General features: G+C 30.3%; 2 protein-coding genes across 2 annotated transcripts in view; both read right to left on the minus strand.

Annotated features, from left to right (window-relative positions):
• Ipk1 (Inositol phosphate kinase 1) overlaps positions 1 to 18,597 on the minus strand; it is a 20,746-nt gene continuing 2,149 nt past the window's right edge. The window contains exons 2-7 of the mRNA XM_074242039.1: positions 3,527 to 3,757; positions 2,698 to 2,905; positions 1,844 to 2,043; positions 1,240 to 1,677; positions 756 to 1,075; positions 1 to 343 (exon numbers count right to left, since the gene is read on the minus strand). Coding sequence (XP_074098140.1) covers positions 175 to 343; positions 756 to 1,075; positions 1,240 to 1,677; positions 1,844 to 2,043; positions 2,698 to 2,905; positions 3,527 to 3,628 — 1,437 coding nt within the window. The 5' untranslated portion in view covers positions 3,629 to 3,757 and the 3' untranslated portion in view covers positions 1 to 174. The remainder of the gene's footprint in view (positions 344 to 755; positions 1,076 to 1,239; positions 1,678 to 1,843; positions 2,044 to 2,697; positions 2,906 to 3,526; positions 3,758 to 18,597) is intronic.
• Positions 9,554 to 11,069, minus strand: LOC141526900 (protein BTG2). Its single transcript, XM_074242047.1, has one exon. It carries the CDS (start codon positions 10,282 to 10,284, stop codon positions 9,691 to 9,693), a length of 594 nt encoding a protein of 197 aa, XP_074098148.1. The 5' UTR covers positions 10,285 to 11,069; the 3' UTR covers positions 9,554 to 9,690.

The raw sequence follows: 18,597 nt of genomic DNA on the forward strand, positions 1-18,597 counted from the left end.
AAGATATACATCATTATAACTCATTCTTTGGTATGCTGAAGGTAGTATGTACACATTAAACTCTGGATGATCACAGTATTAAAATAAGAAATGGTCCATTGTTTAAATGTACATACTATGTGTATACCCATCATATTTTTTTGCTCATACTACAATGATGTTTAATGTTGATCTTCAGTCGACTGTTACGGAGTTCAAGGCACGGATTGTACGTTCGCGATGTTTTTCAATGCGATTAAGATTCTTCGGATCCACATCCGTGATACCGATGCTGAATGAGAAATAGCGTTGTTGCTGTGAAAACTTAATGATATTCTCACTGGGAATAGTTTTGGTGCTCTCTCTGAAATAATAAACAATAGATATATAATTATAATATTTATAGCAATAATAATGAAGACAATTAAACTAAGAATATAAAAAATTATAAAATCAGTTTTTAGAGAAAATAAATATTAAAAAGTATATTATCGGCTTTAAAAATGTATTGATAAGATGTTAAAGAAAAAATGGATAGATCAAAAATTAACATCATCCTATATTAGAACTACAATTCATGGTTGAGTTTGTCATTAATAGGTGACTGAGTAGTACACAGTAAAAAATTTTTTGTCATTTTATAGTGTTAAAATTTGTGTGTAAAATATTAGGTAATTGTTGTATTAGACTGGACAGCCAATAAAATTAAGAATAAAAATAAAGACAATGATAATTATAATCAATAGATTGACAAAGCTAAATAATTAAAAACTTACAAATCAATTTCTCGGAAGGACAGAAGTATAGAACAGTCTCGAGCGATGCTAAATAATAAATAATTATGCAAAAGTGCAATTTGAGTTGAATTTAATGTCTCGTCATTACAAATACGATCGCTGATGGTAATGTTGGAAGTGGAGGATGGTTTTGTTGTCTCGGTACTTGAAAAATAAACCATTTGTTCGTCCACAATCGATGAATACTTTGAATAGATTGCATAAACGATATCACTGCTGATACAATGCAATTGTTGCATACGATAAATACGATTTAGTACCGAGCCCCGAGGTAAATTTCCACTTGGAAAATCACATGCCTGAAAATAACAGTATGATATACATAAATATAATAAAATAAACATAAAAGTTGAGATAAAAAAAAAAAAAAAAAAAAAAAAAACATTAATTGCTTGGTAATTGTATATGATTATATAATTGTATGATTGAAACAATATTTAAAACAGTTTGAATTAATGTATACCTCTTTGAGCAAATTAAAATTTATTTTTGCTTTATTTATCATCTCACGATCGAGTTGATGCTGGTGTTCCACCAGAACCGGTATAGCTTGAACTTCTTTAATTGGATCCAACGAGGAAATAGGACCATCATCATCATCATCACCGTTGCCTACGGGAAACTCACGAAGTAGCGCTTCAGAAAGGAGGTAATTCAAATCCTCATAGAGCCGTTGTATATCGTGAGACGAGCCATTTGAAAACCATTCGGCTAGCAACCGCTCCAATTCCATACGCTCATATCCCTCAGCCCAGACACGTTGGCCATTTTTAAAGACGATAAAATTATTCTGCGGTGATTCTACTAGTCCATCAATTGCACGTTTCACTCTACTTCTATCACCAGAAAAGAGGTCACATGGACAGTAACCACTGCGTCTTAATATTATCCTCTTAGCAAGCTAAAATCAACAACGATACATTTTATTTATATATAATATATATAATATATAAACCTCCATAAATAGAAGTAATTTAATTTCTATTTATATACATATATATTGTTATACACGTGATAAAAATAACAAGTTATTGTAGTTAAAAATAAACGATAATAATAATAAAAACCTTATAAAATTGATTAACGCAGTAGGGACATTTTTGTACACGTTGGTCTGCTTCAGGAACGAAGCCTTGTTTAGGTTTTATCTCAACGCTGAATGTTGGCTTCTCGCCTCGTGTGTTTCCCTCAAGTTCTAACGGCAATAACGTGTAATCTGGAAGTATAATCCCATATTCCTCGAATAAACTTTTGTGACGACGATAACCTGTGATGTTAAAAAAATAATGATAATTAATAAATAATAAATAATTATATAAAAATAAGGTAATTATTTAAAAGTGGGGTCAACTCCATTTTGAGCCATAACTAGGTGAAAAATTAACATGTTCAAATTTTTTTTTTGATTTTGCTTGTTTTTATGATAAAAAATATAGTGAAAAAAAAAATAAAGATTTCGATAGATTTTTTACTTTTAAAAGTTGAAAAAAATTTTGGTTTATGTTTTTGAGTAAAATTTATATTTTATCTTTTTTTGGTTTTTTTGATGTATCGACAATCGAATTCGCAATCGGTCTAACTCCTTATTTTGTAGCAGGTGATTTTTTTACATTTCGATGTAGCAATAGTCCAATTAAAAATTGTTTGAATGATCCAAACCAAAATATTATACATCTATTAGATATTAAATGATTTTTTGAAGTGATAATAAATTTTTTTTTTTTTGTACAAATGGAAAATTTTTTAAAATGGAGTTAGACAATTTGAACGTCTATTTATATATGTATTTTCTTTTTTTTTTTTTTTTTTTTAAAGTACTTAAAAAAAAACGAACAATTTAAAAAAACAATTTAACATTTAACAGCTAGCATGGGTTGACCCTAGTTGTAAATAATTACCAAAAATAGAAATTATTTTCTACCTGAACGATGAGATTCGACGTTTTTGTTCCAATGTGGTATGTCTCTTGGATGGCATTTAAAAATTTTTGGCTCCTTTACAAAATTACCCAGGTACTTAGTAATTATTTCCTTGTAAAATTTGTACTCATATTCAACTCGTGATCTTCCACCATCGGGCGATAACTCCTCCGCTGATTTTATTTTACGAAATCGCAGCACGCTTCTGGCCTGAAAATTTTTACAAATGTCATTCCCTTTCACCCGTTACTTTACTGGCATTGTAATGAGCCAATGTAATATATAAAGTTTACATATATGTTCATACACTTTGTACAGTCTATATATATATATATATATACAGGCTTGTATATATAACGTGTTTGTATAACCGTTATGAAAGAGGAGAAATTTTTTTAATAACTTTTTTTATTTATTATTATTATTATTATCATCTATTGAATTAAATATTATTTAAAAACTATTTTTATTTATAATTTATAATTTAACAGAAAGCTGTATAAACTAATCGATAGTGGTTCTAAACTCGTCCACAGGCTATGTACGCTGACGTGGTAGTCATCGCCTGAGTGGTCTATTCCATGCGTCATGTATGCATTTATCAAGCCGAGGCAGTAGAAGTAGCAGCTTTGTCGCCCCATCGTCAAAATAGATTTTGCACTAAAAGGACTAAAAGGCGACGGCAATGGGTGTTCCCCAGAGAGACTCAAGGGCTTTTACGTAATTCCACAAAGTGAACACATATATGTATTTATAGACTTATAACTCTTTCAACCCTGTCCTTTTAAAATTAAAAAAAAAAAAAAAAAAAAATTTATGTATAAAACTTACAGCAGGTAATGATATGACCAAGTTTGCATTTCCTTCTCCGCGATAGCAGTATCCATCGATACCATCTAATTCACGTACTTCCATCACGCTTATCACGTTCATCCGCTATATATAAATATGTTCAGTGTAGAGATCAACTCTCTTTCACGTTGTTGTCAAGTGATGGCCATTTTGGTTTATTCTCAATAACACCCAATCCATTTTGTCGTTAATGCTCTGATCCAGCCAAAACTGTAAATATTTAATATCATCAATTAATTTTATCATACAAACATATTTGTATTTAATTTTAATTTTAATAATAATAATAATAATATTAGTTATTATTTTAGCCCAAATACCTGATCCGATTTGAAGACTATTCAATTTTTATTATTATTTTTTCACTCTAAAATTTTCAGTATGAGATCTGATATTATACTCAGATGATACATGGTAAGAATAAGATTACACTGGATATCATCCTAGATTTTACTGAGTGAAAAAAATTTTCAGATAGTAACTAGTATAATCTAGATTATAATGAGTATAATCCAGATATCACACATTATAATCTAGATTACAATGAGTATAATCCAGATATCACGCAGTATAATCTGGATTTTTTTAGTTACTAACTGAAATTTTTTTTCACCACAGATGTCATCGAGTATAATCTGGGATGATATCAAGTGTCATCTTGTTCTTTCCGTGTAATACAATTATTAAAATTTTTTATGTTAGCCAAATTTTTTTAGAATTGTGTAAAGATGAAATTTTTTACTCAGTGAGACTTTTTTTTATGTAACTGAAAAAATAATTCGGACAGCCCAGACCGAATGTTATGGTAAAAAAATAATAATAAAAATTGAATAGTCTTCAAATCGGATCGGATACTTTGGCTAAAAATTATAACAAACTCTTTATTAAGTAAAAATACCGATCTTCACATCACATATTGAATAATTATTATTGTTATTGTTAATAAATTAAAGTATAAAGGACAAATGTTTGTTAATTGTTAAGGATATAATGTAAAATTTTTTTAGACTTTGAAGGGCACACCATTGATAGTGTTAAAAATATTGATAAGTATGATAGAGATGAATAGCAAGTGGATGGCAATTAAAAAAACTATCAGAATATTAAATGAAGATAGTGATGAGACAGAAATTGAAGACATTGATGTCTAGTATATGTATAATAGTTGTAGCGAGGCCAAATGACAAGAAATCGAGGAGACTCTGACGGCCAGGGCAACAACCGCCGTTGACCTCCTCACTATCCGTTGCTCCAACAACTACAACAGCGTGTAGTTGGTATATATGATGATTCTGCCTGCGCTTGTAGGTCGCTCGAACATTTGCTCGATCGATTCTGAACATAATATTAAAGACTATCGCGTATCGCACTTTGTGGAGATAAAACTTTTTTTCATCCATATATATGTGAGTATTGTGCATAAATTTATCTATCTATCTATACTTTGTTTTTTTTCAATTTTTATCTATGCTCATTAATCAAGCGGACGGATCCAGGAAGAAATGAGAGGGTGTGGTGGTAATAAATAAATAAATAAATAATAGACATCGACAATTATTTTTCGTGAAATTCCATAAGCACGAGGCCTTTGTTTTTATTATTATCTCTGTACAAAAACAGTCGAAAAAATTATAGATTTTTTATTATTTTCTTCGTTAAAGATTAATTAATTTTTTCGAGCTCACGGCATATATGTACAAGCGGGAAATTATAGTTTTGTAACTTAGTAACTAAAAATATAATTATACATTGATATTATATAGATGTAATTTTATATATATATATATATATATATATATATTTTTTTTTTATATATAATATAATTATAGTTATAATAATAAAAATAATATAATAATAGTGAACCTACATATCTAAGGATTCGAGTGTTTCCTCGTGAGTCTGCTGCATGTGTTTGTTTTTGTTTTGTTGTCATTACAAACGAGTAACAGAATTTTTAGTTTTTTTTTTTTTTTTTTTTTGTATCAGAAATTGGTACAAAATCACGGGTAAGAAGTTTTTTTTTTTTTTTTTACAATCATTGTAAACAATTATTTTAAAAAATAACAAATGGTTCTATAGTAGTTGTACAGAAATATGGAAACGAGTACTATACTCTAATTGAAAGATTTGACAAATAATTAGCTTGATTGACAATAGAGTTTCTGACTTTACAATGATATCTACACTATTACATACTATGTTTTGTATTTGTTTCAATTTAAATTAAATGTTTAAAATATTGGGCGCTCCTGTATATTTTAAATATAACATTTAACAGAACATTACACTCACTACTTCGTAACCTCCCGTATTTTAATTTCCTTCCCCACCGACCGCTCGCAATTATTTTAACAACAATTCTCATACATTGAAAAAAAAAATTTTTTTTTTTTAACAATTTATTTTCTGTCATCCCAGCCGACTTAAAAATTTGAATGGAAAAAAAAAAAAAAAAAAAGGAAAAAATTTGTTAAGTAAAAAGAGGAAAATGCATTCATTTCGTTCGATTATACATCTAGTTTTATGTCATTGACGTATTAAATCAGGAGCAGATTCAATGGAAGTAGCTCATCGAGTGTGACGGACTGAATTATTGAAAATTCATAAAAAAAAATTAAATAAATACATATTTTTATTTCAACTTTGATAAATTAAAGTATTTCAATTCGAAGATAGAAAATTGAAGTGATAATTTTTTTTTTTGGCGACTAAATAAATGGTAAAATACTTTACAATTGATGACTTTAAATTAATGCAAAAAATTAAATGAAAAAAATATTATTTTCTCGAAAAATTAATTAAATACAGCCATACATAAAAAAATGCACAATGAAAAAATTCATAATCACACGGTACGACCAATGATAAATTAATTAATTAAATTGTACAATTGGTGGTAGCATTTATATAATTGACTATACACAATTAAAAAATTATAATAATTAATAAAATTGTATTGACAAAAAACAAAATTATGACTTTGTTTATTATTTTTTGTAATGTATTGTATAATTCACGCCCCGCATATCACGTAATAATATATCACACCCCTGATTAAAACCCAACGTCGTATTCGTCACATTATTTTGTTAGATTCTCGTTTAACAATATATATAGCATTTTATTATTTTTTATTAAATTCATCATTCGCAACTAGTACGCAATTATATCAGACTTATATTCCGCATTTAAAACTCATCATCACATACATTCTCATACTCTTTTCTTATAATCTTCGTTCGCAAACATTGCTATTGTTTTATTTTGTTTGTTCCTTCCTTATTTATCGTTTCGATTTTGTCTCGTTTTTTTTTTTTTCTTATTTTATTTTCTTTTATTTTAAAAAAATACTGAATTAACCAAGCTAAAATCACAGACTTGCTGGCAACATCCCAGCGGGTTTGTACAAATTCTTCCTGAAGGACTCTACGTATAATTACAAGATCTGAGAATATGTATATATGTATAATAATATTCTCATATATTTTTTGTTAATTACAATAAATTCATACACGTAAAATTAAATATCCTCGCACGCCGCATTTTTCATCACTATTGCAGTATTAAATATTCGATATAATATCTTAAAGATATCAAATCAATTTTTTTTTTTTTTTTTTTTTTTCATCCACTTGTATCAGCATTAACTTTTTACATATGTATACATATATATTCGTTATTTTTTTACATACCTACTAATTGTGTTTCGTATAATATAAAAAGACCGAAAAAAATGCCTTTGCTAAAAAAGTAAATACATATAAAACACGTACGTACCGTCTAATTTTTTTTTTTAACTTTTTTTTTGTTTTTAATTTTTACTTGAAAAATTTTCAGATAAGTCCAATATCGAAATTGTATAGGAACAAAATTGAATAAAATATTTATAAATAATATTTTTATTTACAGATTGTTTTTTTTTTTTATTTTTTTGGACAAGTCCAAAATAAATAAAATTTTTTTTTATATACAAAATAAACGGTGACGTACGCGAGTTTGTAAATTATTTTGAAAAAGTAAAAAATACATTCATAAAAAAAAATATTTATTCATATGTGTATAAAAATATATTTTATACACATATTTATATTTTAGCGTGCGTACGATGACATCAGTTCAACCATATAATGATTATTATTGTAATCGACGCGTAACCGGCGAAACAGGACGAATCAAGTTTGGAAATCGCTACGTGCACATATTTTTTATCATCACATAATTTTAAATTTGATAAATGTATATATATATATATATATATATATATATATATATATATATATATATATATATATATATATCTAGTTTTGAATTTTTTTTCCATTTATAATAATTATCAATATTTAAATACATATATACTTTACATAGATTTTAATTTTTTAATTATTTAATATGTATATGCGTTATAAGTTTGTCAATCGCACTTAATATTTCAAGATATTAAATATTGTCTTTGTTAAATCTCTTACTCTCTCTCTCTCTCTCTCTCTCTTTCTCTCTTATTTTTTTTTAATCTCATACACCCTCTCTCTCTCTCTCTCTCTCTCTAGCATTTCTTTCTTATGTTAATGATAATCACAGACGTTGTTTATAATTGCTACGTACACAGCGTTTTCGTCCACCGGCGTACGTGACGATTTTTAAAAAATATGTGTGAAGATGTTGACAATTATTTTTCATCGGAACGATTAATTTGCGAACGCAAAATCAATCTTTGCACATACTTTTTAAACATTCATACCATACATTAAAAGTCACAATCATACTAAATTTATTCATCAAAACATTTTCACAACACATAAGCCAGTAATCACTCAAAATTATTCATTATTTAAACATTGCTCTCGGAGATTAACGTATTAAAAAAAAAAATAATACAATATAATATTATAATAAGTAAGACAATTTATTTAAAAAAAAAAATAAAGACAAAAAAATCATTAATATTAAAATAATTATATAGATTTGTATATATTGAATGGAATAATTTTTTATTTTAATATTTATATCGATTTGTCATTGGCGTTTCTCCGATAGCATCTGTTATCAAATAGTAAATAATCAGGCAAAAACATTCATACACACTTAGACTTTTTTTCTTTTTAAACCTCTCGTTATTATCTCTTGTTTAAATGGCCCAGGTAGACACACAGCTTGACATTCATAAATTACTAGACAAACAGGCTCAAAAAAAAAAAATTAAAGACAAGAAATTATAAAAAAATGATATTAGACATTTATACATCAATAATTTCTTATACCCTTTTTCATGGAGAAAATCACAGCTGTTTTAAAAGATGTAAATATACATTAAAAGATCACAGTGTACACAATTATGTGCACTGTAAATATCTACCTAAAACGCTATATGTCTATATACATTTACATATGAAGAGCTATTGATGCTGGGTGACGGTGGTACTGCTGTTACTGCTGCTGTTGATTCCAGCGAGCTTTCGTTTTATTTCCAAGTCACTGGTGGACCTGATATGAAGATTTTTACTGGCTCTTGTTGACTGCTGATGCTCGCTCGTGACAATTAAAAAAAAAAATAATAATAATAAAAAGGATCCGTAGACTCGAAATAAGTGATCATCACAAAGTAATCCATGTCCGTCGGATAGGTGGGTTGGCCTCGTGTGACAGAGGCGATAAAGAGAAAAAAAAAAATTAACAGGATGCATTACACAAGTATTATATCAATAGTAATAAAAATATTGAGATCAGTTTTCTCGTAAGAGTTTCATCGTTGGTAAAAATGATGACGATGATGATGCATCAGTGACGTGCTGGTCTGCCGCTGTTTAACATTGCTTTTTTTTTCTTGCTGGTGCTGTTGTTGGGACGCAAGAAATAATGAGTCAGATGGACGGACTTGATGTTGGACGGGAGCGTCCAATATGGCGTTGTAATAATTAATTTTTTTGCTTTAGAGTAAATAATTTATCAACTGCCGTAATTTTTTTTTTTTATCTATTCCAAAAATGAACCTTTTGTTACTGATGAATCCAATATAGTAGGATTGATAAAAAAAAAAAAATAAAAAAAAACTAGCTTGATGACAATTGGTGAAACAATACGAGGAAACACAATAGGATTTAGACGTAGCGTTTAGCTCGTCGTGATATATTATTAATATTATTAATTCAACTGGAGACAAACGCCGCGAATTGCTCATTAAATTGCAAGTGCTCATGGATAAGTGAGTCCTTGCAGCTTTCAAATTGCTGTTGTTGAGAAATGCTGCGAAGGGACGATGTGGGTGACGGTGACATGCCGGATGATGAGGACGCTGATGAGCTCGATGAATAAGTTGACGAGGATGATGACGAATATGATGATGATGAAGATGGCCTCGGTGTTATTTCTTCAGGGTCCGAATCCACTCGTTCGTATATGTGACAGATAGATCCGTTTTCACCAATCCGATAGGACACCTCTGACGGGTCAATCCACATTGTTAATTCCGTAGGGAATGATGCACGAAGTAGTCTAGGCACCAAACCCACGTTTGCTCCAGCTAGTTCAATCACCGGATCCATTTTTCCGTTAATACGAAGACAACGGTAACCTGATCCTCGATTTGGAGTATCTGGAAACCAATGATCCGTATAATGATGTTCCAACACTTTCGTCAATGACTCCTTAAAATTTTCAAGTGTATGATCTGGTAAATTAACTGATTTCATTCGTAAAAACTTTACTAAAAATTCCGCAGCTGATCCTATTTCCGACCTCATGGTTAATTTTACGACTGGCTATGTTGATAAATAAATCGTTTTAGTTTTCTTCTTCCTGCTGGCCGCCAGTTCTTCGACGTACTTAATTCTTCTTTACGAAATATAATAGTAAAGAAAAAAAAAATATAAAAATACGTGAGATCGGGTTTTACGTAAAAAAAGAAAAACGTATAATAATAATAATGATAATAATAATAATAATAATAATAATAATCAAACGACGGAACACAACTTTCCAATTGTAATACAACTCAGTCTCTTCAAAATGGCGTCGCGACCAAGCGTAGCGGTCGAAATAACGTAGCTTCGCGAATTTAATACCAAGCTCTAAAATGATACCAATATTTTTTTAACATTCACAATAATTGTCGTGGTCGTTTAATTAAATTTATTTTCATTTAATTTATTAATTATCTTGCTTTATAAATTCTTCCAGCACTACTTGTTTTCTCTTTTATATTTTTTCCTCTCTTCCTGCACTTCCAAAACAAAATTTTAATCACCACAATTAGCGACGTCGTCGTGAAATTTATTTTTTTAATTTGTATAAAAATTAAACAGCTAATTTAATTTGTTATTTGACAAAACCAATTAAACACTTGTTATACTGAATTTGACAAAACAAAATAACGGATTTTGATGTATGATTATTATATATGTATATTGTAATGAAATAATAATAATCAATGACGACGCACCACACTAATTACGTGAGGTCTATACACTGCGTAACTCACGAGCCGCACTATCTCACGATCGAAGACTTTCTGATCCCAATGACCAGTTGTTGCCTTGCTGGTCGGTATGTGAGCCTCGGTTCTTTGTTCCCACTATCTCGCAATATAGTGGGGAGTCAATTAACCAATCCTCGAACCAGTTTTATCTCCCACTTCTTGTTATTTAGCCCCCGTAAGTTGTTATTCTTCGTGGGGTCACGTGACGTCGGATCTGCGCAGAGAGTTGAGCACAAAATTCGAGCAGCTGTCTAGCCGTGAACCAAAGAATAAGTGCGGATGCGGATTGCGAGACACGAGGGGAGAGGATAATACATAGACATTTTCAAATACAAAGCTATGTTACCTATACAACTAACATACATAAATCCATGATCCCCAACTCATTCGCTCTCTCTCTCTCTCTTGCTTGGACTTGCTCCTCATCGTGTGAGCGATTACGACCCGTACCTCGTTTCCATCACCGTCCAACCAAAAAAAAATAAAGAAAAAAAATTTTATTCGACAAACAGCTTCGCGGCGGGGGAAACTCCTCAAGCTTGGAAACATGTTGCTTTTCTTGATATATTTTTTAAATTTTTATTTTTTTTTATTATTCATATAACATTTACCACTTTATTTTAATACCGCTGTTATGATATTATTACGTGTACTGATAATATTTCATTTTTTGTTTAATTTTTAATTGTTGAGTTTTATTATTGATGAAAATAAAGTCAGCTGACATTTAAAAATTTTTATAATTTTTTTTTGTTAAAAAAATTATTACAAAAAAATAAAAAATAAAATTTACACATGTAAAAAATTTCAAAAATTAAGTTAGTCGACGTTTCAAAATTTTTAGAAATTTTTTATTGAAAAAATTTCAATTAAAAAATTAAAAAAAAAATGTTACATGTAAAAAATTATAAGTGCAATTTTTTATACATATTTTTTTAGTTGTAATTTAATTAATAAAAAAAATTAAAAATTTTTAGACGTCATGAAAATTAAATTAGCCGAGATCTGAAAATTTTTATAATTTTATTTTATTGAAAAATTATTTAAAAGAAAAAATTACACTCGTAATTTTTTAAAAATATTTTTTTTGCTTTAATTTAATTATTAAAAAAGAATCAAAAAATTTATAACGTCGGCTAAATTTAATGTCATTTATTATTTAGGTTACAATGAATTTTAATAATCATTGTTGGCATAAATTAAATTGAACTTCTTGTTTATTGATGACGAGAATAACAAAAAAAAAATAATAAAAATAATAATAAAGATATTGGAGTGCAGCAACAGGCTCTTATAAAACCCGCATGTACATATAGCAAACCAACAAACTCATTTGAGACAACTAATGCGGGAACAGAATCGCTAGAAAGTTCGCGGCCTGCAAATCATTTTTGATTATCCATCCTACACAACTTCTTTGTGTACAACTCTAAGTACATAATATAATACGCTAGTACACATTCTGTATTTTATTTGTGGCCTGAAAGACCTGAAAAATAGTATATACCTTCGTTTACTACACAGATATATATATATATATATATATATATTACATATTCAAGCTAAGAGTCGGTCGTGCCGTTAGTGCCACAAGCGAATGACTCGGAGCACATCTTGTTCTACAGCACCGTTACCGTGAGAGAGAAAAGTCAATGACGTACATCAGGCCGACCTTAATATCCATCTAGGATTTATTCAGCCGATTGCCAAATCCAAATCTAACATTTTAAATCCTCGATTTCACTTCATTACAACAGTTTAAGTATGAAGAAAGAAAGAAAAATATAAATAAATCTATGAAGTTTATTTTAATGATAAATTTTAATTTAAAAAAAAAAAAAAAAAAAGTTGCTGTTAATTTTTATGCAATTTTAAAATTTTTATCAAGATGAGCTAATTGATCCTGACATGAAGTGACTAAGGATAAGAAAGTTTTTTACAGAGAGAAAGCGTCTGTACAAGCGCATTTATTCACCAGATCCTTTTCGAAAATCGTCTCCTGTTATTTTCACCAAACAGCGGCAATATTTCATGTTATTATAATAAATACAGTACATGAAAATACAGACTTATGTGGAGGAGAAATATATATACATATATAAATATAAATAAGAATATTAAACGAGGGGTATTCTCGAATATGTATTAGTTTTAAAATGTACATTTATACATTAAGGATCGTTAAACACCAGTAGTCTCGGAGTCTCATTGCTTACGTGATCTCCGTCACGTCCAAGTATTTTACACATTGGAAATAATCAAAGGACGCAACAACAGAAACGACAATAACAACAAAAAACAAAACATATACATATACATATGCATATTGAGATGTATTTACAAATAATGCAAAAAAAAAAAAACATTTCAGACAATAATCGTGATAGATATTTATGACGTACTTAAAATTTATATTTTTTAGATTGGTGGTAAGTTTCGTCACAACGGGTTATCGAACGACGCTCAGTTGGAAGTGGTAAAGAGAGTGGAGAATCAGCCAATGAGACGATGTGGGAGAGGATGCGCGTGTAATCGAGATTCAAAAACATACATGTATGTCTGGGTACTTTCATACACAAGCGTACTTACGAGTCCATCTATATTTATTATTAATACACACACTTTTCAGTTAAGAATAAGAAAAAAAAATTAAAAAAAAAAAAAAAAACAGTGTGTAATAAAAAGAAAATAGAGTATGAATAAAGAACAACTTTTATGAATACGTAAACACTTTACTGATAATATAACATGTATAGTTATTTATAAATCAATTTCGTATAGGTCAATAAGGATAAATATATATTATATTTTTACACTTATGTTTTAATACTAAACATCGAGGTCTGGTTTGTTGCTTTTGCAGAAATTATATGACGTCAGATCTTCAAGACCCCGAGCAGAGGTTGAGCGAGCTTCGGAGCCAGACAAAAGAAAACAGCAGGTAGACATATATAATAACAGGTTTAACTAGAAGTAGATGTGGAGGATTTTCTTTTTTTCACGTTATTATTGCAGGGGACTGAGGTCTTGTCTAGCAAAAGGTAGAATTACCCTCAGGAGTATTAGTGGACGAATCCGTGTGGACGAATACATAGTAGGGTAAGTAAAATCAACCTCTGGATCAAATTTCCGTATTATTTGGATGGAAAATACTCCGAGGGCCAGCTGTAGTTAAATACTGAATTGAAAAGATTTTCAAATAGTTTTATAGGTGTTTCCCTTTCGGATTTTTCTTCAGGACAGCAGGTATTTGAAAAAGGTTGTAAATCACCAATGCTATCTCAGTCTTCTTGGGTCGACGGCTCCATTGCCTTATTTATTCATTCTCTCTCTCTCTCTCTCTCTCTCTTGCTAATGTAACGCTGAGCCCAACTAAAAATTCTTTTTTGGAGCTATTCATATTATTATTATTATTATTATTATTATTATTATTATTATTATTATTATTATTTGTTATTATGTGGACTCTCATGTTATTCAGCATGTCTCTCTTGAATTAACATGGACAAGAAGGAATAATAAAGAAAAGAAAAAAAATACCTGCTCGTCAGCGTGAATCCCGATGGAGACAGAGACAGGGGATCTATGCAGCTGCGTCATATACCGTGTTGTATATCAAGAGACAAAGTAAAGTAGAATCACGCGTCGATCTAAACGCGTTTCTACCAACGCGACGACTATGTTTATCTTTCTTATAAATATAAAAACTACTAGAATGTCACTTGGAATAATCTGGAATTTATGCTTACTAGGAAGTATCGATTCTTAATAGATTACTTTACTTGTATGTGTAATTAAAAAATTAAGGGAGTGGAGTTTCAAATTGCAACTTAATAGTCTGCTTTATGTTCCACTAGTTTTCGATCACATGTATGTATGTGTATACCCATGAATATGTATGTGCATGAATGTAAAGGGAGAGTCGTGGCTTTTTGGTCGATGATGGCAGATGGTGAGTGCAGCTGGTAAAATTGAACGACGACCACGCCGACTACTCGATGATACGCCGGCACAGCATACAAGGGGAGTCCATGGTATGCCATGAGAAAATTAACAAAGAAAAAATGACTGTGGAGTAATTTTATTTAAAAAATTGTTACTGAAATTAAAAAAAAAAAAGAGTAAAGGCCATTCGGCATTCGAAATGGAAGTAGATTTCATTTCTGTGGGCAAAACGGCTAGCAAAAGATTTTCGAAAAAAATGCTCTGCTATGTAAAAGATTTTTTAATTATCTATTTTATATCAGAGCCTTTTTTTTTTTTAATTCTCATTTGTTTAAAATGAAAAACATAAAACTGCAATTAGCTTTGTGGGGGCATATCTTCCACCCACTCCTGAGTAATTAATTGTTATTATTTATAATTATTAATATTATTATTATATTATTTGGTTATTATCATTTATAATTGTTTAATCGTTACTATTCGTTAGTTATAGTGCATTAAATAATATAGTTAATATTTTATTATTTAAGGTAGTACCCTCGCCAGAGGCGTTTTCTTAGGAATTTTTTTAAATTTTGGCAGATTAATAATCATATAATTCTGCATCGATTGACGCAAATTGAAATTTTTTGACCATCTAGTTTCAGAGATATTTAATTTCAAAGTTCGAATTTTTAGAGGAGATTATGCACTGTGATATACGGTATACCAAAAATTTTACTTGTATATTTTATTATAACTAAGAAACTTTTTTTAAGATTTTCATAAAAAACTAAACTACTATTAAAAAACAGCTATTATTTGTTTTTTTCAAACTTTCATTGATTTTTACCATCTAAATTTTTAAATATTATTAAAAAATAACTGTATTATTCAAAAATAACCATGAGTAGAAGTGAGTAAGGAATAGCAAGTGAGAAAGACAAAAATATCCTAAACTATACCCAAATTTACTCGCACTATATGTCGGGAGGGTAATACCTTAAGTTGAAGTTTTACTACAACGCTATTAAGTTGGGAAAAGCGTGAGTTATATAGCATCACCATAAATTATACCGGATTATAATTTATTTGGTGATGTTAAGCAACTAATAGAGTCTCGTCCGCTACAAGGATATTTTGGGAAATTTTATTTTATTGTAATTGCATTGCAAGTAATAAAATTCACATCTGCAGCTGGTGAGACCCTAATAAAAGTATTGTATTAGGATTTAAAATATGTATAAGTTTGTTAGTAAGAAGTTTAAGGGTTTTTCCCAAACCTTTCCATAAGAATCCCAATAACCTTTCGTTTTCTAAAAAGCAATTAAAGAATTAGAAACTTGTGTCGTATGACCAGCGACCGGGTCCTTGACCATATATAATAGCTAAATTTGTCATTAAAGACAAATTTTTGGGAACTGGGGGAAATAAAGGATAAAGGGGGAAGGGGAGGACCTTTACTCAGTAGGAATTTTCGGTAACTGAGTCCACCGATTGCTTTTACATATACTTCTACCGATATTCCTCAACTATACTTCTACTCTTGTAATTTTCCATACCTTCAGAATATACATCTATACTTATACCTACTTGTACCTAGACCCATACTTTCGTACAAGTAAGTACTCCTACCCTTAAGATACTTCCTCTATACTTCCATCGAGTACCCCCTACCTCTGGATAGGTCAGAGGCCCTGATGGACACTTGGAGGAAATCAGTCAGTCCCGAAAACCCATTAACTTCACCTCGTCTTAAGTACACGTGTGTATTTCTAGATAGATTATTTTAAATAAACGTTATTAAACTAAAAATACTTCTATTTGCTCACTAGCAACCCGCACATCCCAAAGCTTTATCATCACGAGTGCAACAAGGATAATACCGTTTCTCGATGAGAGAAAAAGATGGGGTCGGCTGTTAAGATGCATTTTACAGAAACTGAATAACTCGATGCGTTCAGAAATTATTTGAAGAAAAATTAGTGAGAGTATGAAATTTTTAAATGCTGTAATTTCTAAACTAATCAACCGATTAAGCTTATATTTAAACTCGACCTTCGTAATCGTCTATATAAAAAGTATTTAAAGTTTCATTAGAATCCCTTAATAATTTTAGACGCTATTGTCGTGACAAGCAGCGTTATATCGTATTATATGTATGTTTTTTTAATCAGTTCGACAAACTGAGAAAAAATGGCTAAATTTTTTTGAAAGTTGCGTCATGAGGACCAAAGCAATAGTTAGATTTCTATAAAATCTACTAAAAAGAAAAAGTTGGTCATTATGTGTTCCAAGCACATACATATAAACTTTTCCTTTTCCTGCGACTACTTTACGCCTACGTTGATATTTCACCTTTGTGCAAATATGGTCGTGGGTGTGATGAATGGATAACTTAAGAGCGTGATGTTGGATTGATTAGATGAAACTTTCACAAATGAGACAAAGAAGTTTAAAATATATAACAAAAGAAGTTTATGGCGTATACTGATGTTTTCGTTTGATGGTTCCACTTCCCGTCTAACCCAAGGTTTGACTTGTCCTTTATGTTAGATACATGGTTTAATTTTTTTTTTTTTTTGGATGTTGCAGCCTCGGTGTTTTATTCTTTGGCTGTGTCTCTAGTCTTAGCCTCTGGCGCTTCTATGTCTCAGGAAGCTTGTGTGCGTTAAGTAAAAGCAAAGAAACAAAACATAATCCAAAGAGAGGATCATGATGGTGTTACTGTATACGAGTAACAGGATACTAAAGGGAGCTCTTGGCGGAAACACGCTCATCGTTGTCGTCATGGTAAGCGAATATAGCTGAATGTTCTCTATACCACTGAGTACTAACACAGTATATAGGTATACAAAGTAGTTAAAGTAAGAGTTAAAAAGGGAAAAAAATAAACTCATAATGTGAGATGTATATATACAAAAACATTTCACAGGAAAGCCACGTCCGTCGATACAAAGGAAGTACAGAGGAATGGATTCAAGGGTAAATGTGAAGCAATCCTCACTTACTATTACCAGTTTAGCATCAGTATTAAATATATTTTATTTCTTTTATACCTTTTGTTAAGCAGTTTTGCTTTATGATTTCCAGCTAAACTGTTCTACTCAAGTAAACTGTATCTCCTTTCATATATATATAAAAAGAAGCAGACTAAAAAATAATAACGTGAGAAGCTGATAAAGTATATACGTATATATAAAAGTATCGTGCAGAAGTAAAGCGTTGGGAGGTTTTTTGAAGTTGATGAGGCCTCGAGAGAGCCGTTGTATTTATTATGAGTAGTCCAAGAAGAGCCGAGCTGGTACGGCGGAAAAAGGCCGGAGGCGAGAGAAAAAAGGGGCCTGGTGTAGAGGAGCCTCTGACTGAGTGGCTTCTACTTCTTATTTCTCTTTTCTTCATCTTCTTATGCTGGATTTGGAACAGAGCACCAGACTTTAACCAGCACACACAACAACTTTAACATCATCAAGCACATCGTATGGTAGAGCAGCCGCCTGTAGTCTTGTCTGGCCTGCTGCTGTTGTTATTGTTGTTGTTGTTGTTGTTGTTGTTGTTGTTGTTGTTGTTGTTGTTGTGTTGTTGCTGTTTTTGTATATAGTTGTGCTTGTTGTACTGCTACCAGTTCTGGCGACGAGTCAGGGCGCTGTTGCCA

Source organism: Cotesia typhae, unplaced genomic scaffold (genome assembly GCF_013202065.1).
Source record: "Cotesia typhae breed Kobodo isofemale line unplaced genomic scaffold, CoteBio_Ctyphae contig_4, whole genome shotgun sequence".
NCBI classification, from domain to species: Eukaryota; Metazoa; Arthropoda; class Insecta; order Hymenoptera; family Braconidae; genus Cotesia; species Cotesia typhae.

Excerpts from the sequence above, each read along its gene's own strand:
- LOC141526900 (XM_074242047.1), bottom strand. The coding sequence starts at position 10,284 with ATGAGGTCGGAAATAGGATCAGCTGCGGAATTTTTAGTAAAGTTTTTA.